We start from the raw sequence: 22,404 nt of genomic DNA, 5'->3' as shown, positions 1-22,404 counted from the left end.
AGAAAAACATTCCACAGAGATGGCTCCTGGTCACGTTTTCTTTGTCCTGTTCCTGAAGAGAAGAGTGACACTGGGAGAGGAACCTACAACAGTGAAATTCATTGGATTTTACAATTTTTTAGTCTTTCTGCTGAAGTCAAAGCATGGGATGGGACAGGCATGGAGAAGAGAAATGCATGATCATCTTTGTGTGTGTGTGTGTGTGTGCGTGTGTGTGTGCGTGTGTGTGTGTGCGTGTGTGTGTCTGTCTGTCTCTGTCTCTGTCTCTGTCTCTGTCTCTGTCTCTGTCTCTGTCTCTGTCTCTCTCTCTCTCTCTCTCTTTCTCTCTCTCTCTCTGGAGCTTTCTGTTAAAGGTTTCTCCGTGATTATATTTTTGGGATTTTTTGGTTTATTTTTGTCTCTCCTTCCCCCCCAGCCCCCCCTTTTGGTTTATTTTTGTCTCTCTCTTTTTTTTCTTTTTTCTTTCTTTTTTTTTTGGCATGGAGTAGTGAAAAAAAGTTATAGTTGGTTTCTTTTGAGTTAACTAAGGAGGAAAAAGGCTTTTCTATAAGAATACCAGTTGTGTGATGTGGGTCTATAATTCTGCTCATTTTGTCTTTGCCTTTGAAACCTTTGCCTAAATGTTTCTGGGCATGACTATTGAGATTCCCACCTAGCCAAGCTCAGTGCACTGGGTGCTCACCAAAGGAAAGGTATCTTTTCTGTTGCCCTCAGAAAAGATGTTTCTCAGACCTCTGGGCCCTTTGATTCAGGTCCCCCTTCATCCGCGTCATTCACACCATGTCTATCACCAGAGCGGGGTGAGCAGACACATTGCTGCACAGATGGAGTGCATTGATCCAGCTCCTTTGCCCTCTGTGCCTGGGCCAGCCTCAGAATCTCCACCACAGTGCTCAGGCACCAACACCAGTTTTTGTGGATGAAACCGAGGCATCCTTGCTAAGAGGAGCCATATGGCAGAGCCCACAGAGGGTTCTTCCTGTTGATACCATAAGGTCTGTAAAAACAATTGCTACAGTTCAAAATTATGCATCAGGGAAAAGAAGTGCATGTGTTTGGGTGATTCTCCCACATTTTGATCTTCGGTGATCTCTCCTAACCCTGAATTCGTCATTCCTTACTATGCATTTGTAGCTGAATTAGTCATTCCTTACTATGCATTTGTAGAACTCTTGCCCAGACCCCTGAGGGAAGTGGGTCTATATTTCTGTATTTCACAGTTAATTGGAATCCATCCAGGTCTTATCTTTCCCACTTGTCTTGTCCTCCAGGGCAGATGCAGTGCCATGTCCTTCTCTGTGCCCCACACCTCCTTCACCGCCTGGTCTCTAGCACATGCTCATGATGTTTATATAGGGTTGAATCAAGTGGATGAGAAGAAATACCCAAGTGCGAAATGGTGGCTCTGGGTGGGTCCCTGGGCCTCCCAATAGTTGGAGGTACACTTTGAAACCTCATCCACTTCTCCTGCTCAGGATCCTGTCATGGAGGAGTGAGACATGCCTAGAGACTCTGGTGGCACTGGGACCAGTCACCTTTGCCGTTTGGTCACTGGTTCAGAGGAAATCTACTTATAGACTACTTCCTCAGTGCCCTAGTCCTGGTGTCTTTGGTAAGAGCTCAGCAGAACTTAGACATCAGATAAATGAGCTAAAAATGAGTAGAGTTCTTAAATTTTTAAAAAAGATTTTTTGCTTGAGACCTTCATGTACTTGTTTATCCATAATTTCTCCTCTTGTTCAGTATATTTAAAATAAGAAATTTTTTAATGAAATATTGGTCTATTCACAGATTTTCTAGAATACACCTAGAGTACATCTTGGAGCAAGCCAAGATGCAGCTGTAATTGAGATGTTTTGGTGGCTTCTCAGTACAAATATGGAAACCAGGAGAATAAGCTGGTACCAGGCACAGAAACAGGCTTTGGTACCTAGGCTACTTTTCTTGGGACACCTCTGGATAGACAGAATTTCCTTCTGATGGGAACTCCGTAGGCTTTCTCGGCAGTTCAAGGAAGCAGAGGTTCTCCTGCAGTGAAGGGACCTGACTTCTCAGCACTTCCGTTTGCTGGTTAAGCCCCTGAGGGCTCTTCATTGCCCTCCTCCCAGGTTCCCGGAAGTTCTGCCCGGTGGCAGAGATCTACATCCAGCCCACTCCTGGGTGTGCACTGCTTCCAGCGCACCGCCTAAAGCTTTCTCTTCTCCCCACAGCCAGCATGCCGACCAGCGAGACAGAGTCTGTGAACACGGAGAACGTAAGTGGTGAAGGCGAGAACCAAGGCCGCTGTGGAAGTCTCTGGTGAGTATAGGGTCCGCTTGCCTTCTTGGCTCCTCCCGTTGTCTGATAGAAGCACGTGTGAGGAGGAACCCCTAGATTTCAGTGGAGCCCTGAGACCATAGCTCGGGGGCAAGAAGAGAGGTGGGCTCACGCTGGACCCCTTGGTCCTCCTCCTGTCCCAGGTCCCCGGCACTTCACGTGCCTTTTCCTCCAGAGCAGCCCATCCCACTGAGGTGCAGCCTGCTGCAGGGCGGGCCAGGTAACTCGCCATTCCGCTGTGTCCACTAGGTGCTGGTGGAAAAGAAGAGGTGCGGCCAAGGCTGGGCCCTCTGAGTGTCGGCGGTGGGGGTAAAAGGCCCAATTCTCTGAGTCTGGTGCTGGCATCGGTGCTTTGAAGAAGAGCTTGTGCGGCAGAGTGGCTGACTAGAATGTGCTGCATATTTAAGTTTCCCTTCACTCATGGGTTCTCTGAACCTCATGCATAGCTGCTGGATGATGAGACCCTGCCCTCCTCTGCTCATAGCACTTTTTCTTTGGAGCCTTGCACCACCCTCTCCTTAACAGTGAAGGGCGCCATCACATTAACCCCCCACTGGCTTTTCTGGGGGATTTGGGCTGCAGCAGCAAGGGGTCCAGCCGGGTGGAATGTGCAGAGTACTGCCTGCTTTGGTGGCAGGGGTGGGGGGCATGCAGTTTTGTTTTGTTTGCTTCCTGCTATCTCTTAGGTATTATCTCTGCAAAGTACAGGTGTTGTTTTTAAGAGAATTCCATCTCTTTGTCAGAGGTGCATAAAAATGATGTGTTATGGGCAGGATACTCAACGGTTTACAAAGTGTATTTGCCTCCTTTCTCTTGCTTTGCCCTCCCTACAATGTTGTGAAGTAGGCAGGGGATAGGTTTATTTCTCATTTTACAGATGAGAACACTGAGGCTCAAAAGTTGTGCTGCTTGCCCAGACTCACACGGTTAGTGAAGAGCAGAGCCAGGACTCCTAGTCCAGTGCTCCTTTTTCTATGGTAGCAGCATGTGCTGCTGTTGAGATGAGTGGCTGAGTTGCAGGCAGGCCAAGCCCTGCTGACTTCAGTTTGGAGAATGCGGGGTTGGGGGAGAAGGAACCCTGGCATCGCTGCCTATGCCAGAGCTGCTCAGGGCAACTAGCTAAGAGTCTTCTCTTGCCTGGGTGCTGGAGGGTGTCAAGCCTGGCCCGCCTGGCACTGGTAGCACCTCGCTCTTGCTCTACTCTTACCCCAGCTGGCCCGCCGTGGGAACCGGGGTGCTGAGTCCGGGTTGCTGTGCATGGCTTTTCCGATATCTCAGCTAAAGTGAGGGAGGAAGCATATGATCAAGCCTTCCTAACAGGAATCATATTCTTTTTTGTCTTTCAGTCAAGCCATCTCAAAATCCAAGCTCAGGTCAGTATCTTCTTTCTACTTTCCCTTTAGCATGTATGCTGATTCGTTACCTTCTTACTCAGGAATTTTACATGAAGTTGCTCTAGACTTGAATTTTACTCTATGGGTTGCAATATTCACATAGAAGATCAGTGTGCCCAGTAAACATCACACACTGTCTTGGCGAACAGTGTAGTAGGCGCCAAAGATCTCACCCCAAAGCAAGCAAACCAACAAGATGCAACAATGAACAATTTCTTGCCACTGATCAACCCTTTATATTCCCTCCCAGAATCATTTCTCTATGAGAGATACTTCTTGTCATTTTTCTCCTTATCAGTTTTTCACAGAAGGAGGTTCAAGAGGTTTTCTGAGGTGCTAGTAATATCCTGTTTGTTGATCTGAATGAAGGTTACGTGGTCAGTTGGTAAAAACTCTGAACTATATATCTATGATTTGTGTATTCCATATAAATGTTCTTTTTCAATTAAACACATTTTACCACTATATAGAAAAATTAACTTGAAAGTAGAATTAAATGTAAAACCTAAAACTTTAAATATTCTAGAAGAAAACAGAAAATCTCTGTGACCTTTGGTTAGGCAAAGATTTTCTTGGGTATAATACCCAGAGCACTAGCCATAACAGGAAAAAAAAAAAAATGGACTTCATCAAAATCAAAAGTACTGCTCTTCAATAGAAAATAAAAAGCTCCAGACTGGAAGAAAAAATATTTGCAAAACATATTTGATAAAGGACTAGTATTCAGTATATAGAGAGAATGGTGTCAATAATGAGAAAACAACCCAATAAAAAATTATCGATAGATTCCAACAGGCATGTCACCAAAGAAGAGATATGGATGGGAGATGAGCACATAAAATGACGATTAGTCATTAGGAAAATGCAAATTAAAAGCACAATGAGATAACACTACATATGTATTAGAAAACTTTTTTATACCTATGGATCAAATTGAAAAATCTGGCAATACCAAGTTCTGACAAAGATGCAAATCAATGGGAATTCTCATACATTCCTACATGTCAAATGACACAGCTATTTTTGAAAGAAGTTGGCAGTTTCTTATAAAGTTAAATATACATTTACCACATGACCTAGCAATTTCACTTCTCAGGTATTTATATAAGAAATGAAGATAGATGTCTGCACAGAATTTTTTTTTACATACGTGTTCATAGCAGTTTTATTCATAATTGCCCCAAACTGTAAATAACTCAAATGTTCATCAAATGGTGAATGGGTAGACAAATTGTAGTATGATAGAATAATGCTCCGCAATAAGAAGGAAAAAAACTATTGATAGATGCAACAATACAAATAAATCTAAAGTATTTTTTCTAAGTGAAAGAAGCCAGTCTCAAAAGGCTATATGTTATATAATTCTACTTATAAAACATGCTGGATAAAGCAAAACAATAGGAGTAGAAAACAGATCAGTTAGTTGTCAGGGGCTGGGGTGAGAAGAAGAGAATAACCACAAAGAGCTGCGAAGAAACTTCTTTGAGTGATAGAAATATTCTATATGTTGATTGTGGTGGTGCTTTCAAACTGTATACCTAAAAAGTAAATTCTATTGTATGTAAATTGTATCTCAAATGGAAAGCCCTTCCATGACTCCCTGTTGCTAGAGAACATATAAATTCCTTCATATTTGGTGGCCTGCTCACCCTCTGGCTTCATCTTTTGACACCCCTCCCATACTCCCTCCTTTGTAGTACTGGACTGCTATCTGTTTTCAAATGTACCACACACTGTTTCTGCCAACTTCAGTCGCTTTGGTCACGTAGCCTCTTCTGCGTGTAGCACCCTTTCCTCTGCCCCCCGGCTAACTCCTACTCAACTGTGGAGAGCCAGCCCAAATTGCCGTTTTTTGGAGAAGGCTTCCTGCCTCTTTCAAAGAGCAATTGCAGCTCCCTTCTCTTTGCTCCTGTGCCAAGTACCCTGGGAATAGCACTTGATGTGGATTTATAATTGATGACCCTGCATGCTTTACAGGAACAGGAGCCATGGGACCTTGTCTTCTTTAGCTCCATATGTCCAGTGCCTGGTGCAGGGCCTTAGCTCTCAGCACCCATGAGGGGCAAGCTGGGGAGTGCTGCAGGATCTCAGGGACGTGACAAATAAGGTCTTCTGGATTTGAGAGACACCTGTGACTTGTCACTGCAGCATAAATAAACCCACCAAGGTTGGATCTTATTCAGACTAGTACACCTTGCTTGTGTATAGTGAACTATGCATCACAAGGGAAATCCAGACTGAATGGAGACAGTCTTTACTGTCCTCTGTAGAATTTTTCTTTGCTGGTCATGTTTCCAGCTGCTGCCTGAAATGCACCTTGCTTGTTTCAGGTCTTGCTGAAGAGTTAGCACAACCTTTCTTTGCTCAGTCCCTGGATTATGGTGTTTTTACCACAGCATCACAGCTGAGGCAGCCAGGGTTGCAGCTCGGACAATCCTTTGACTCAGGCCCTTAGAGAAAGTGCCTTCCCTTGTCCCCTCCGGTCAGTGAGTACAGCCCTGGGGTGCACTTCACCAAACCATCCTGTGGCAGGGAATGTTTTCCCCAGGGAGACAGGCTAAGGGAGAGAATACTTTCTCTAATTACAAACAGGAATTGAAAGTCAGTAAAGGACATGCTACTTGTCTGTTTGGCTCAGTTCATTTTATTTGTATGAAAACACGATTCAATATTGGCTCTTCTCCTAAAGGTATATTTTGAGCATCACTAGTTAGAAAGGGCACCTGATGACTCAGTATGAAGACTCATGTCCTGCTCAGCCTTGACAACTCTGCCAGGCTCCAGAGGAATCTTCCAGATTTAAGAAGGGACTGAAAGTTTCCCTAAGAGGAAATCTGTGGGTTTGGAGCACTTCGTTGCCCGATGAATTCTATATGATGATTGAGATGCTGCAAGAGATTTGATGATAAGCTAAGTGGCTCTCTGCACCAATAGCACAAACAGATCCATGTACCATATGGTGGGAATAGGAACTACATCTGCTTGATAGCTCAGTTTTGCATCTGCACATGAATCTATGAATATCTAGATGTTCTAACTGGTTTGAGGGCTATATATGGAGCTATCTAAAGCCATAGGAAGGAAACTGAAAACATGATCACATCAAGATATAATACTTTAAAAAGTTGTATTTTAAGACCAACATAATTTGTATATGAGGTCTGTTAATTTCTTTGCCCTTTATTCTTGTCTTTCTTTTACCGCCCTCCCCCAACTCCAGTCTGGACCTCCACAGTGAAAGACAAATGATTTCTCAATGATATTTATTGGATACTCAGATGCTGTATCTGTCATTCAGTGAGTAACGTCTGCTTCTCTTTCAGCCGACGCTGGCGTCGCTGGAACCGATTCAATCGCAGAAGATGTAGGGCTGCTGTGAAGTCTGTCACGTTTTACTGGCTGGTTATTGTCCTGGTGTTTCTCAACACCTTAACCATTTCCTCTGAGCACTATAACCAGCCTGACTGGTTGACGCAGATTCAAGGTACAAGTAGAGGCCATTCTCCTTTTGTTCCAAATGTGCGATGCCCAAGGCTGTCCAACTGCAGTTTAGCCTTACCTGCTCGATGCGTAACAGAGTGTAGGAACATTTCTAGTGAGCATTAACTTAGAAGGTGGTAGCACTGTCCAAACACTGGGTGCACCTGGAGTGGAGGTACAGTCTACTGGGCAGTGAATGAAGCACCTTGGAGCTGATTAATGCCAGGACATCTCATTGTCTTAACCCAGTGACAACCTAGGATCAGGAAATCTTCCAGCTGGAAGGGACCTCGGATCCCTTCTCCCTGCCTTCACTGAAAGGAAGCTTTATTTTCCTCTGCAGTGTTCTTGGCAAGTGGTGATTGTTCCCCTGCCTTTAATGTCTCAGCAGTGTGATCCGGGAGCTTGTCCCTAGAGACAGCCCTTCTGAGTTTGACAGTTTTGAGCCAGTGAGAAGTCCTGGCTTACATCAAGTCAGTTCTGTTTCTGTCTAACTCTCCAGCCTTTTGGGAGATATTTTCTGCTGTTAGAAATGACCTTGATAGGCAACTGCTTTTTATATGGTGGTGGTGTAACAAAACCAGAGGTCTTTCTGTTTTGGAAACAGAAAATATAATATGATGCTCTAAATGGAAAATTATAGGCTTTTAGAGCTAGAAACTACCAGGGATTATGTGGTGAGCCACCCCCCGCTCCCCCATTTTATAGTCAGTAAAACCAAGGCCCAGTGAGATCAGGAACTTCCCTAGTCACATGTCTAGGTGGTAGCAGCAGCAGGACTAGAACCTGGCAGACAAACAGACCATTGATGTTAGTGTCACATTTCTGTAAAGGGGGCAATAGCAAAGGGAGGAGTAGAGGTGCTTGGGCATTCCAACAGGGACTGGTGGGAAGGGGTGTGAGGAGAGACGAGAACTCTGAGCCACTTCCACGATGAGATCCCAAGGACACCCGCCCCTTTGTCTTTCCAGATATCGCGAACAAAGTCCTCCTGGCTCTGTTCACCTGCGAGATGCTAGTAAAAATGTACAGCTTGGGTCTCCAGGCATATTTCGTCTCTCTCTTTAATCGGTTTGATTGCTTCGTGGTGTGTGGCGGAATTACGGAAACGATCTTGGTGGAGCTGGAAATCATGTCTCCCCTGGGGATCTCCGTATTTCGGTGTGTGCGCCTCTTACGAATTTTCAAAGTGACTAGGTAAGGACATGTGTATCTCGCTGTGGGTGTTTTCTCAATACCAGGTGGTGACAGGCTGCACCACCGTCAGGCTGCACTGCCTTCTGGCCTCACGCCCTCGTCTTGACTTGTAGGCACTGGACGTCCCTGAGTAACTTAGTGGCATCCTTGTTAAACTCCATGAAGTCCATTGCGTCGCTGTTGCTTCTGCTCTTTCTCTTCATCATCATCTTTTCCCTGCTTGGGATGCAGCTGTTTGGAGGCAAGTTTAATTTTGACGAAACGCAGACCAAGCGGAGCACCTTTGACAATTTCCCTCAAGCACTTCTAACGGTGTTCCAGGTGAGCCCTCCCTTCTGCCTCTCCCTGAGAAGCACGTTATGTATGACCTGGCTTCCTGTCTGTCCACAGCTCAATAAGACAAAATGATTCCATTTTCATTAGTAACCTCTGCTCTAATAAGACTCTGATAAATTTTGTGCCACTGAAGTTATTTGTTTTGCATCTGAATCCAGGTATCTATGTGATGTGATTTAATGTTTTGTAAGATCACTAGATATATTACATAATAATAAACCAAAACCTTCTGTTTAATTTTGCAAGATTTCTGGGGTTTCTGTGAGATAGGCTTTAAAATCCTCTCTGGTTCTCTGCTAATTTTTGATCGCAGGCAAGTTTTGTAATCCTGGCCATAAGGGATTTATGCAAAGAAGTGAATTCTAAAGGCCTAATGCTTCCGTGTATAGTCAGAGGAATCAGGGTGATAAAAGAGTTGTGACAGCCTTCTGCCCCTTTTTTGTCTGCCCTCATATGATATAACGAGGACAGGGAAGGCGTCTGTGCTGCCGGGCCTTTGTGAGCAATGAGGCTGAGAAGGGAGCGACAGTGTGAGAGGTGTTCAGGCGGCTTTGTGCTCAGAGCAGCAGTCTCCGCCCCAGCTGGTTCTAAGCTGAGGTGTTCTAACCCTCTTCTTCATCTTCCTGTTGTGAGCTGAAGCCCTTCCTTGGACAGAGCCTGGAAGATAAATTGAAAAGACCCATCCACCCTTGTCGCTTTTCACATGCGATGTCAGGGAGCTTAGGAGCCCTGCTGGAGAGGCAGGCAGGCAGGCTGGTGGGGGTGGCAGTGGGCATCCAGGTCCCATCATGGCTCTTTCATTGCCCAGCTCTGTGACCTTGGAAAGTCACTCTTCTTTTCTGAAAAAAACAGGCTAGAGGGAATGATCTCTATGATTCTTTCCTACTTGGTCATTTTGAGGTAAATGGAATTTCTGTCACTGCTATAGGCTATGGTTTTAATTTTTTGAATCATACTTAATTTGGGGGCCATTTAGTCACTTGTTTTTCTGATTTCTTTCAGAGAAACCTGTGTGGTGGGGGTAGTTTTTGTAATACAAACAAAATTCAGATGTTACAAAAGAATATAAAGTAAACAAGTTCCCACCTACCAGTCCCCCTTCTAGGAGGTAACCACTGTTAAATAGCTTCTTGTGTATTCTTTGAGATGTATTTGCTCAGATAAAAATCAATTACCTACCTACCTGCCTACAGATGAATTTACACAGACGGTAGCTCATTCTACATGCTGTTTTTCGTTTTGCTTTTTATCACTTAAAATGTCCTTAAGAACCTTCCTTACTGGTCCATAAAAGGTTGCCTTCTCCTTTTCAATGTTTTATGAAGTCTGTGGTGTGGATGTGCCATAATTCATGGAACCAGCCCCCTGCCGATGATTATTTTGTTACGTCTAGTCTTGCTTCGGCGGGTGACCTTGAACATACACCATGGGGCACCCGTGTGAGAATAAATCTGTAGGATAAATTTCCTGAAGTGGAGCTGCTGGTTCAAAGGGTGTGTGTTCATTTTCGGCTTTGATGCTCTTGCCCAGGTGTTCTCCTTGAGGCTGTGTTAATTCAGCCTCCAGCGAAGGAGTGTGGAGCTTGCCCATCATTGCCTCACTCCTTTCAGCACAGTGGGTCTTCAGACTTTTTGACTGCTGGCCTGACTGATAGGTGAAAATGGCATCTCGTCGTAGTTTTTACTTCTTATTTCACTTATCAGGAGTGAACCCAAATGTCTTTTCATGTGACTAAAAGCTATTTATAAGCTCCTTTTCTGTGAATTACCTTATCATTTCAAATCGTTTGCCCATTTTTCTGTTTGATTGTGATCCATGACAGTTTTAATTTTTAAGGTATCTGGTTCAGATAGAAGAAGGAGCATGCTCTGCAGCCCCCTCTCATAGTGTATTTTTAACTTGCTATTCATGTTCATCCGATTCTACCTAATGATGGATTGAATTATCAAGTATCATCTGTAGAGTAGGTTATATTTGAAATTTCAGGCAGTTATTGATATCGACCCATGAGGTAGTTTGCAAATTTACATAAGATATTTAGAACTCCATGCTTCTGAAAATTCATAGATATAATTCTCCATTCCCACAGCTGCTTACCTATGTGGAATACTAGGCAGCAATTTAAAGAATCTCCAGAGTATATTGTTGAGTGGAGAGAAAAAGCGAATTGCAGAAAATTCATATAGTATGATACTATGTCTAATAAATCAGAGAAGACACCAGCTGCGTGTGTGTGTGTGTGTGTGTGTGTGTGTGTGTGTGTGTGTGTGTTTAAATCCACAAAGGTCCTGGAGAGAGACACGCCAATCGCATGCTCTTTGGGAAGCGGACTAAAACTGGGCTGGAGTATCATCCAAGAATATATGTCTTACGTGTAATGTTACCTTATTTTTTACCAGAAGAATTAACTCATTTATTCGTGCAATTAAAAATAATGTTTTGAAAACTGTGGGATAACAGATTGATTAGTTCAGTGTAAACTGACTGTGAAAGACAGCTTAAGCCAGATGTATAAGCCGCTGAAGAGCTCTGAGAGGACAACTGGGTTGTGAGTCCACTTGCGAACTGATCCAAGTTTGGGCTTCTTAGATTCTGACAGGTGAAGACTGGAATGCTGTGATGTATGATGGCATTATGGCGTATGGAGGGCCGTCATCTTCGGGAATGATCGTCTGCATCTACTTCATCATACTCTTCATTTGTGGTAACTGTATCCTTTCAGCTGACCAAGGCTTTTTGTTATCAATGTCTTGTTATCATTGTGGTAGTGGTGTTAGCAGCTGTGTCAGGGAGGTAAATGCCCTTACCTGCATTATCTGCTTCCCTTCATCGTCGCTGGGGACAGCATTGTAAAGGTGGAGCTTCAGTTAGGCTTTGTGGAATGAGAGCAGGCTAGAGAAAAGGAGCCTGAGACAGTGCATGGGCTGCACGAGTGGTCACCCAGCTCAGTGTCACATCTCCTGTATAGGTCCTATGGGGTTGCTTAGGGCAATGCCAGGTACTTCTCCGTGCCTTTATCCTTGGGAGGTTAGAGGCACATTTGTGTCTTCTTAAGACCCTTCATAACCAATGGGTCAATCTTCAGTAGATTGACCTAAGTTCCCTTAAACTAATTTTGTTTTGCTGATCTGTACATCTTTGAAAATCAAATATTCGTTGGCTGGTTATATCATGCTGTGTAACTTTCTCCAACTTATTTATTCCTTTTCCCTGCCAAGAGGTATTTTCTAATCCTAGACTTCTGAAAATTCAGATCTCTCTTTACCTTAATTGGAAACTTCATGAGCCTGTAACCTTTGGTTATATCTGCTTTATCTCTCTGTCGTCCCTGCCTAGTACAAGACATGGCATATGGAGGCCCTCAAATGTTCGATGGAAGAGCAATTATACAAACAAACGAATACCATTTCAGCCTCTTCAAAGTTCTATTTAAAAAATAGTCTAGCATATCAAAGGCATTTCAAAAGTCTTAAATAATTTTCTCACGTTTCTGTCCTCTTTAGATACTTAGTCAAGCATGAAATTCCCTGGAAAGCTATCTCATCATCAGTGCCTTGTTAGGTTATGTTTGTTTACATGTTCAGCAACCCACCTGGGATTTCAGATTGCACAGAGCATGTGGGATAGTGGTGTGCTTCTCCTGTCTTGGGTCCCTGAGCTCCTGAAGTCACGTATGCAGATGGCTGTGCATCAGCCTGAGAGAAGTGTCAGAGAAAGGAGCCGTCTTGACTTCCTGCCCTCTGATTCCTGTTCTTCTCAAAAACGTACTTTACTGCAAATAAGAAACAGGCCTCTTCTGATTTGGGAACCTTGTTTAGAATTTTTTTCTCAATCATTCATGGAAACCATGCATACAAAATTATAGCAGAAGCCAAAAACCTAATAACTTATTCAATCATCTAACTTTTTACTGCTTGGAATAATAAAATTCAACCACAGTAGTCAAAGATTTAGCCACATGGGAGTATTTGAAAGAATAGCACCACCTGGCAATAAGTCAGGCACTCTGTAGTCAGTATTTGTGGAGTGAATGAATGAGTGAGGTATCTCCACACTCCGAAGGCCATTTCAAACAAGAAAGGCTCTGACTTTCTTGTGCAGTGGTATCATCATTTGAATAATGTGTAGCTTTTAAAGGAGTCTATTTTGGCAAGCATGCCCTAAATATTTGTGTTATGGGTGTGTATTTTCAAAGAAACAACCCAAAATGCGTAAAGTGAAATGCAGAGTATGTAAAAGCACCGTGTTTATGTCATAGATTGTTTTATGCAGTGTGTATCATAGCTATGGATGCCTAGATGTGTAGAGACACATGCACACATATGAAAGGAAATGTTGATGTTTGCAGATTTTCTTGGGTTTTAGTGAACCTTCATTTTACTTCTTTTCAGAATGTCTTTTATAGATTTCTAGTTTAAAAACAAACAAAAAACAGGGCTCTGGTCCTCTGGCTTTACCAAGTGAGTATAACACTAGGAGACAGTCACCTGTTACCAGCTGTCCTGAATGCATACGGGTGTGATGTTGCCCTTGTTTTCCACATGTAGTTGCATTAGAAAGGTGTTTTACCCTTAAAATGTTTAAATTAGATATCCTACTGAATGTCTTCTTGGCCATCGCTGTAGACAATTTGGCTGATGCTGAAAGTTTGAATACTGCTCAGAAAGAAGAAGCTGAAGAAAAGGAAAGGAAAAAGATTGCTAGGTAACCCCATTTTCATCTGAGGTGTTTGCCTGGTGGGGGGCTGCCTGGGGAACCAGGTAAGGCCTGGTGGAGGTATACGGACTCCGCAGCAGCTGCAGCCCCCATGTTGCTGCTTTGTGGTGATTATGGGTGGCCGCGTGGGGCGGACCGAATAGGATAGGATCTGGGGCAGAACCCAGGCCCTTAGCTCTCATTCCCACAGAGCTGAGAGTGGGAATCACATGTCCTCATGCTTAAAGAATCACTGCAGTTAATTCTGGCATCATAAAGTAAACGATGCATTCACTGCTGATTAGCTCTTGAATGAGAATTTTAATGAGATGATCAGTGTAATGAATCCAGTGCACTGAATGAACAGGAAGCTCTGAGTGTGGGTTGTGCCATGCTCTTGCTGTTAAGGTTGCTTCCAATTAAATTCTGTCCCTCATCCGGCCACTGTTGATTCAGAATCTTTCTTAGTGTTTTTATTCCCAGCAATATAGTTATATAGTTACTAGGTTTCTTGTGTTCTTTTCTCTCCTTTGTAGGAAAGAAAGTCTGGAAAATAAAAAGAACAACAAACCGGAAGTCAATCAGATAGCCAACAGAGACAACAAGGTATACATTCTGAAATACTTCTCCCCTTTTTGTTTCAAATGGTTCTGTTGATATCGCCATAAGTGTACTATTTACACCATGAAAGTGTCCTACATGACATTTTGGCATATGAGTATGGCACAATATTACAGACACTGACTTTCAGGGGCTTCTGAGTGAATTTAGGTGCTTAGCTGATTGCTAGCCTGTATTTCACTAGAGAACCAGTATGTTAAATATTTATCTGATCACTTAGTTTTTCTGTACTGAACTTGTGTGGTCAGACCTGACCTGTGTTAGCGTCTTCTCAGTGGGGATTAAAACCCACTGGGCTTGTTAATAGATGTCTGTCTCCAGAGGGGATCTAAGGGTAAGGGGTCTGTATCATCAAACTTTAGGGTTGTGCTGTCAAACTTCATCCCACATATGAGAGCCCTGGGTTTTTCAGTCATTTGTTTGCTTGTTCATTGAGTCAGTAAATACTTTTTATGGGGTTCCGATACCGGAGATCAAGAATGAATAAGACCAACGAGGTCCCCGCCAGCATTGGGCTCACTGTCTAGTAGGGAGGCAGGACTCTACAATGCAGTCATTATACAGTAGGTATGACAATGCTAGGATAGGCAGAGGTGTGGATGGTGCTGGCTAACCATGGCTGGGTCAAAGTTTTCTCATCTGCCTTCAGTGCTTTGGGCTTCAGCAGAATCATCATCTGAGGCATCTGCACACTCACTCACATGCAGCACGTGCAGCACACACTTTGAAAAGAACTTTTCTGCCCTGAATGGCAGGGTTATGTCTTCACTGTGGTCTTAGGATATGCATTTAAGTCAGAGGCTCCATTCCTCCCAAGACGCCTCTCTGTCATCCTAGGTTACAATTGATGACTACCGAGAAGAGGATGAGGACAAGGACCCCTACCCACCTTGTGATGTACCAGGTATGGCCAGAGACAGGCTCTCAGCTCATGAGTGGCATGGCTTTGCTACCACTCTGTGATCAGCAACTGCATCTGTGGCCGACTAGCCTAGCTAGGGCACTTGCTGGGCTGCCGAGGTAGTCAAGACCATGGGTCCAGTCCATTGTGGGCCAGTTAGCTCTGCTTTTTTTCTTGGTCCCAGGCAGCTAGCATAACTCAAATTCCAGGTGGTGGAGAGAGAGAGTGTAGGTGGATCAGGACAAGCCCTACCTTTGCTGGGAAGTATCTCTAGGAAGTGACCAGTTCTTACTACTCACCTGACACATTCACATTTGACCGGGTGTCTTTAATGGCAGATATAGGAGGCACTGTGGAGTTAGAGGAACCTAGGGGATTGATCATGTATGAATTGAAGTCCCACACAGCTTTTCAGGCTGAAGCTGAGCAAAGAGGTTACTAAGGGAACAGCCGGGTGCTGGGGGGATGGCAATGAGAATCCCACTGCCGCCTGCCACCTTTAACCTGTGCTCAGATCTTCAACTGCTGGGGACCTCATTCCCACGACTCTGCATGCTCTTTAGACAGGTGAGCCTCTCAGCTCTCCACCTCCCTACACACACTCAGTTCATATTCTAAAGGGCTTTCATCAATGCGAGCTGATAGATGTTATTAAAGTTTAAGCTAAACTTTCACGCGAAATTGAGAATGATTCAAACCCAAATGCTGTCTTTGTTTTATGTCTATAAAAAAAAGTATCTTCTTTAAAGTAGGTGAAGAGGAGGAGGAAGAGGAGGAGGAGGATGAACCTGAGGTTCCCGCTGGACCCCGTCCTCGCAGGATTTCGGAGTTGAACATGAAGGAGAAAATCGTCCCCATCCCCGAAGGGAGCGCTTTCTTCATTCTTAGCAAGACCAATCCGTAAATACCCACATTCTAGTCACATTGCTGCTGCATCTCACTGTGACCCTACAGGTTGCTCGAGGGTGCATGGGGATGGGGTAAGGGAAGGTGACTCATGGCCCCTTACGTACCTGAGTGATGGAGGCCTCTGAGTCCCCCAGACTCCTCACCTGCCTCAGCCTTGCCTTTTTCCTCTGTTCATCTCTTTTTAGCCTTCACGTTCCTGGGCTAAGGGGCTGCGGGGGTATGGCCAGGTCCTGGGAAGAGTGCTATTCCAGAGTCTCTTTCCCCTTCACCCCTGCACTGGGGTCAGCAGTGGTGACATAACTGCTGCTCAGCTGGAGCCCATGACTCTGATGTTCCATGGGTTGTCACCTGTGGAGTGTTTTCCACCAAAAGGACTCTTTCTTCATGAGTGGGTCTTCTATAACAATGCTTGGGGGGAATGAGAAATTTTTGACCAACTTCACGGCATCTTAATCTTGAGATCTAGCTTGGCCGATCACTTCTCTATTGAGTTTTATGGCAATAAATAATGTTGCTCAATGATATTTTACAGGTTGAGCTATTCAGCTCTATAATATCCCCCTTAAAATAGAATATCTCGTGTTAAAATGATAATGTGCTCACCAGGAGGATGGTAATTACTCACAGGTGCTATAAGAGGAACACACACTTATTTACTAGCTGGTTTCTAGGTTTTAAATCATCTGGGATTGAGTGAAATGCCAGAGGGAATAAATGACTCCTGGAAAGGTTTCTAGGCTTGCAGAAGTAGTTCTTGACTGTCAGAGAACTCTAAATAATTCACAGGCCCCAGGGAGACATAGGTGGGAAACAAGGCATGCTGCAGCCCTTAGAAACTTGAAGATTTGATGATAGTTTTCGCAGCTCATCACTGTTGAGAGTTTGGGTGTTCTTTAAAAAAATTTTTACTCAGCTGACATTACTGACACCTATAGCTTACTGCATCTGTATATATTGAAGGAGTGGACTGATTTCCCCACAAAGCTGTGAGCACTCCTGCCTTCAGAGTCCTGGAAGGCCTACCCCAGACTCAGGTGCTAACAGCCTTCGGGGGCACATTTATAGGAAGGTGACTCAGTTTTGAAAGTGAAAAAAATCTTTTCAAAGGAAAACCTACATGTATTCTGTAGGCCAAAAAAAATTCTTTAAATTCTAAAGTCAAATATCGAAAGGATTAAGAGTAGTAACTAGCCCCTGAGATGTCAGGAGAGAGGGGCAGCGGGAGAGGCTCTGATGGCTCATGGAGCCATGAGGGCCAGGACAGGGGATGCTGGCCATGCGCTTCCCTGCCTTGCTTCACAGGACTGCAGGACTCTGTGATGGTGCAGTGAGATTCTTGCATGGTGATGTAACTCTCACTTCACTTTCTTAGGCTTGCTCATTGTGGGTCAACTAAAGAAAAAATAGCACTTAAGACAGGATCTCCATATAACAGAAGATTCTCCAAGCCTCACTCAACTGCACTACAAGAAAGCGATAACTTTCATTCTTTGTGAGCTGCTGCAGTGAGCTCTGGCCATAGGCTCCTTTCTAGACAGGGAAAGAAAGCACTGGGTTTCATGTTGTAGTGGAAAAATATCACAGACCTGGGTTGGAAATCTGCCTCTGCTCCTTGCTAGCTGTGTCACTTTTAGAAAGTTCTTTCACATGCTTCAGCCTAGTTTCCCTATCATTAGGGCAATAATCTCCACATTTAAGGAATCAGTAAATGGAGTCTGTGGAACACCCACACAGAACTGTGGCACCTCAAGGGTATGCAGTCTGCGATTTCTGAAGAGCTAATGGTCAGTCGTTTCTGGTTTGCTGGGTCGGGACATGGGTGGCACAGCAGACAGCTGTCCTCTGCCTGACCTGTCACCACGGAATGGTCCTGGTGTGCTGAAGGCACTGGCCTGTCTGCTCGGGCCCTGCCTGGGGCTGTGTCCATGTAGTGGCTTTCCCCACAGGATCCGCGTGGGCTGCCACAAGCTCATCAACCACCACGTATTCACCAATCTCATCCTTGTCTTCATCATGCTGAGCAGTGCCTCCCTCGCCGCTGAGGACCCCATCCGCAGCCACTCCTTCCGGAACACCGTAAGTCACTGAGTGAGGACAGCGCTCCCTCTGGGGTCAACACTGGTCACTTCTGTCATCCAGGCAGGGCCTACAAAGGCCTGCGAGGCTAAAAGGTAGAGTAGGCCTCTTTATCACCTGCAGGCATTTTACATTTCAGGTTTGTAAGTACCAGAGGGGTTTTGTTTTATTGGGACAAACCTTATTGAATCATGTATTTTAAACTTTAAATACACTGCAGTTACTTATAGTGTCTTCAGGGACCTTGCTTCTCTTCCCGTTCATTCCTTGCTGCCAACATTTCGGTCCCTCCTTGGTCAGATTAACAGCCACACCTATTTTGAGATTTCTGCCTAGTCGAAGCATCCAGCAAGAGAGAAAGTAAAATCGAAACCACTTATGTCACATGCCCAGGAGCCCTTATTTAGCATTGGAGGGAAGACTTAAATCTTATGTTGATGTAAATTCACAAATCTACTGAAGAGAAATACAAGTTAGGGAGATGATAGGATGCGAAGGTGAGTGCTTCAGTGGAGAGGAAGGACTATTATTTTGGTGGGGCAGGAGGTGATTTTATGAAGAAACAAATACAGCATTAAGTTTTCTATTATTAGTCAGTTTCATAACTTAGGGATAGCACCCTTCTCCTGCATCTATGCTGGACAGAAATGTTACCTAGATTAGTTCTTGCCTCAGCAGTTCCACCTTAGCAGGTCAACTGATTCAGCACTGAGAACGATCCAAAAGTGAGACGCTTCAGAAGACCGGTAGCCTATTGCCTCTCTGGCCTTAGTACTGTAGTACTTAGTATCAGATGATAACTAAGAAACCCCTCCCAGGAGAAGGAGGCCCACAAGTGTGTGAGACCATCAAGTGTCACTGCCTTGCCTGGTTGGTACCCTTCTCTGTATATGAACTTTTCAGAGATTTGAGGATTAAGAGAAATCACCAGATCAGTGCCCCAGGATTTCGGTTGTGACAACCGAGCCTTGTGCTATGTTTTTCCATTTCCAGTATCTTGGTTTGAAGCCCGGCAAACCCAACCTATCAGATTGATAAAACACGCACTCTGACATGATGATAAAAAGAACTTTCCCCCAAGGCACGTGTTGATGCTGATATAAAGATGAACGTCCTGATCTGTCTTAATCTGTACTCACAGATTAGGGTGTTTGTTGGGGATTCAAAGACTGTTCCTATCTAAACATTCAGATAGAACAAAGCCCAGGGTGTCATTGAGTTCCAGCATAAAAATGAGACAAAGGGAAAAAGCTGATTGGTACAAACATGATGGACTAGGTCAGGAGCTAGTCTAGAACGCAGAGATATTAAAAATTAATTTACATTGAGGCTTAATGTTCTTATTTTTTATCGTAATTCTCCGTGATTTTATTTCCCTGCTGCTTTTCCCAGGAATGTTATTGTGATTTTTAGATATATGTATGTGTATTGCTTTTAAAATACTACAGCTTTTGTAATTGTGGTAAGAACACTTGACATGAGATCTACTCTCCTAACAAATTTTTAAATGTACAAGACGGTATTCATAATGGGAGGCACCGTGTTGCACAGCAGGTCTCCAGAACTTTTTCATCTTGTGTGACTGAAACTTTATATCCATTGAACAACTCCCTGTTTCCCCTCCCACTCTAGCCCCGACCTCCTCCATCCCCCTTTGTGTCTACGGGTTTGACTACTTTAGATACCCTGGACTCATGCAGTATATTTGGCGGGAGGGGGGTGGGAAGTTTTTAACCTTAGCTGTTATTAGTGAAAAAGAGGACAAAGGCTGAGTGAGGAAAAAACAACTTGCATCTCTAAGAGCTTTGACCAGCGGCACCAGGTTGAGTTGTTGGCTCGTGGGCAGCATTGTCTGTCTTGGCCACTCAGGTACTTTCAGCAGTGCCAGTCTTGCTGTGACCATGGAGGAAAGAAGGAGGTGGGTGCAGAGGCTTGTGGTGTACTGGTTATACCTTGCATTGCCTGGCTAGAAACATAGATACACAGAAAATTTCCAGAAAAATTTAGAAATCCCAAAATGGAAGCACTTTGAATAAGGCATACCCTCTGAAGAGGGATCTTGAGCTGAGGAGATCTGGCCTTTAAAGCAGAGATCCTCACCTTATTGCAATAGGACAGTAATGGACCCCTGAGGTGGACCCCACACTTAAACAACAGGGCCCATGTTTCTCAACTAGCATTCCACATGCCTACCTCCTTGCTCAGCGATGCCATGGCTGGCTGTGTGGCCTAAACAGGCGCCCCTACCTCCTTCCCAGCATCTCCTCATCGCTAAATGAAAGATCTCCACTGTCTCTCCAGCTATGATCTCTTCAGTTCTTTTAAACCACAGAGCGCAGTTGTCATGACAATAAGCAACCAAGACAGCTTCTTCTACCGGCAGTCTCGGCCGCCGTCTTTATGGCTGAGCATCCCTGTGAGCAGCCTTAGTTGAGTGGTAGTCAGACTTCTTGCTGGCCTACCTGCCCCATCCTCCTGCCTCCATGGTTCTGAGAAGAGGCAGATACCCCAGGAGGCATGATCAGGACTCAGTTGGAAAGTAGACATTATTTTCAGGAATGTGGACAAAATAGCCTGGACTGATCATTCAAAAGCCAGGTCAGTCTCTTCTTTGTGATGGGTCCGGTGAGATTAAAAAAAAAAAAAAAAAAAATGGAGTGAGTGGTATTAGATGCAGAGCAAGATGATAAGTGAAACTCTTCATTGAGGACTCACTCAGCTCCACACATCAGTGGGGCAAAAGTGTTTACCTCTCTGATTAAATGGGCTGGAATTAGAGGGGATGTGTGAAAGCCGGCTCCATTTAATGGCACTTACATCATTATTTACATTTCTCCACCAATCTGAAGTTCAGCTGGATGGCAACATATTTCATTCAGCCAAAAATGCAGTTAAAAAATCAGAATGTGTGTAAGACTCTAATTTATCTGGTGCCTGCCACAAGTAATTTGTCAGTGTGGTGCTCTGATGAGAAAGGGTTATTAATAAAGCACTTTTAGAAATGAGTTTCTGTCGAAGACATGAGACTGGGAAGAGAGTCAGCATGAGTGGTTAAGGGAGGTAAGTATTTCCAAGTGCTCTTTGTTGGTCATAAAGATGAACTGTAATTGGACCAGGTGGGACATTTATGAGCATCTCTGCACTTAGCTCCAGCATGGCAGGCTTATCCCCAGAGAACAGGGCTCTGATTGCATGTGGGGGTTCTACCCGTGGGCATGTGGCTGTGGAGTTTGTCCGGATGCCTTTTTCTTATTTCATTGTTGTACCTTTCCAGATACTGGGTTACTTTGACTATGCTTTCACAGCCATCTTTACTGTTGAAATCCTGTTAAAGGTAATGGCTTTTTCATTAATCTTCATGTTCTCTAAAGCAGCTGTAGCAGTAATAGTTGCAATTCTTTGTTTCCTTCCAGATATTAGGTTATGCAGATTATGTCTTCACTGGTACTTTTGCATTTGAGATCATTTTGAAGGTAACAGGTGCCTCAGTGGTGTGTTTAAGAGGCCTGCTCCTGTGTGTGACACACAGCAAAGCAGCGTGAAGTGCTTTTGACTTTTTTAATTTTTTGTCTTCTGTGAGCAAGCTTTACTTTTTTTTTTACCAAAGGATTTTTTTTCTGAAACTGTTCAACTTGTTTTTGCTGTTTCTTTTTAATCTTTGATGCTTATAGGATCTACTTTGGCTTCATAATTGTGATTGGAAATTATGTTATGCTCTTTTTTTCTATCTTTTGAAATATGCCAACTGATAACAGATATATCACTATGTGTGAACTTTCTTCCACCTTTCCTGACATCAAAGTCAGAGGAAAAGTATTTATCCTTTGAAGGGAATGTATCTCTTCTCATTTCTTTGACTGAATTATGTTTCAGTGGCCTAAAATATTTTCTTGCAACAGGATTTGCAAGATAACTTGGATCTATGTGTGTTAAGATATTTCATATCTGTTTTAATGGATGGGCTTACATTTACTCAGACTAAAAGAGCACCCTTTAGACAGGGCGCCTTAAATGTACTGCCCATGCATGAGCTAACAGGTACCATTGCTGCATGTGGTTTGTGTACTCATGGTAAAGGTGAAGGCCAACCTGGGGTGAGTTCATTCCTTATGTACCCAGAGGCCTGGAGACAAATAGCAGAGATCCAAGAACCAACCTCCCCCCACCCTCAGACTTGCTAAGTGGTGTGAGTTATTACAGTGTTGGACAAGGTGGCCTGTGACAACTGTCAGAACAATCATCTCCTCAAGGGGAGACAAGCTGGGAAACAAAGACTTTGAAACACAATTTTCTTTAAACCATTTTGAGTTTTTTGTGTGTGCATCTCAGGGGGAAAAATGTAATTTTTGTTAGACTACTATGGAACTTGGGCTCTTTACAAAATCTTCTATAAAACGAAACCTCAATTAACATTGCATTTATTTTCTTTCAACGATGATAAAGATGATGATGTCATGAAAACATTAATTAGTACAACAC

The 22,404-nt window shown here is 43.9% G+C and overlaps 1 protein-coding gene across 1 annotated transcript in view; it reads left to right on the top strand.

Moving 5' to 3' along the window:
* CACNA1D (calcium voltage-gated channel subunit alpha1 D) overlaps window positions 1-22,404 on the top strand; it is a 290,484-nt gene that overhangs the window by 201,019 nt on the left and 67,061 nt on the right. The window contains exons 10-22 of the mRNA XM_015593660.2: window positions 2,211-2,298; window positions 2,566-2,625; window positions 3,663-3,689; window positions 7,034-7,194; window positions 8,162-8,387; window positions 8,501-8,708; window positions 11,313-11,433; window positions 13,313-13,427; window positions 13,955-14,024; window positions 14,877-14,943; window positions 15,690-15,840; window positions 17,796-17,925; window positions 21,200-21,259. Coding sequence (XP_015449146.1) covers window positions 2,211-2,298; window positions 2,566-2,625; window positions 3,663-3,689; window positions 7,034-7,194; window positions 8,162-8,387; window positions 8,501-8,708; window positions 11,313-11,433; window positions 13,313-13,427; window positions 13,955-14,024; window positions 14,877-14,943; window positions 15,690-15,840; window positions 17,796-17,925; window positions 21,200-21,259 — 1,484 coding nt within the window. The remainder of the gene's footprint in view (window positions 1-2,210; window positions 2,299-2,565; window positions 2,626-3,662; window positions 3,690-7,033; window positions 7,195-8,161; window positions 8,388-8,500; window positions 8,709-11,312; window positions 11,434-13,312; window positions 13,428-13,954; window positions 14,025-14,876; window positions 14,944-15,689; window positions 15,841-17,795; window positions 17,926-21,199; window positions 21,260-22,404) is intronic.

The sequence above is a fragment of the Pteropus alecto genome, unplaced genomic scaffold, assembly GCF_000325575.1.
Source record: "Pteropus alecto unplaced genomic scaffold, ASM32557v1 scaffold75, whole genome shotgun sequence".
In the NCBI taxonomy this organism is placed as follows: Eukaryota; Metazoa; Chordata; class Mammalia; order Chiroptera; family Pteropodidae; genus Pteropus; species Pteropus alecto.
Note: the sequence above shows the minus strand (reverse complement) of the source record. Positions and strands in the feature narration are given on the sequence as shown.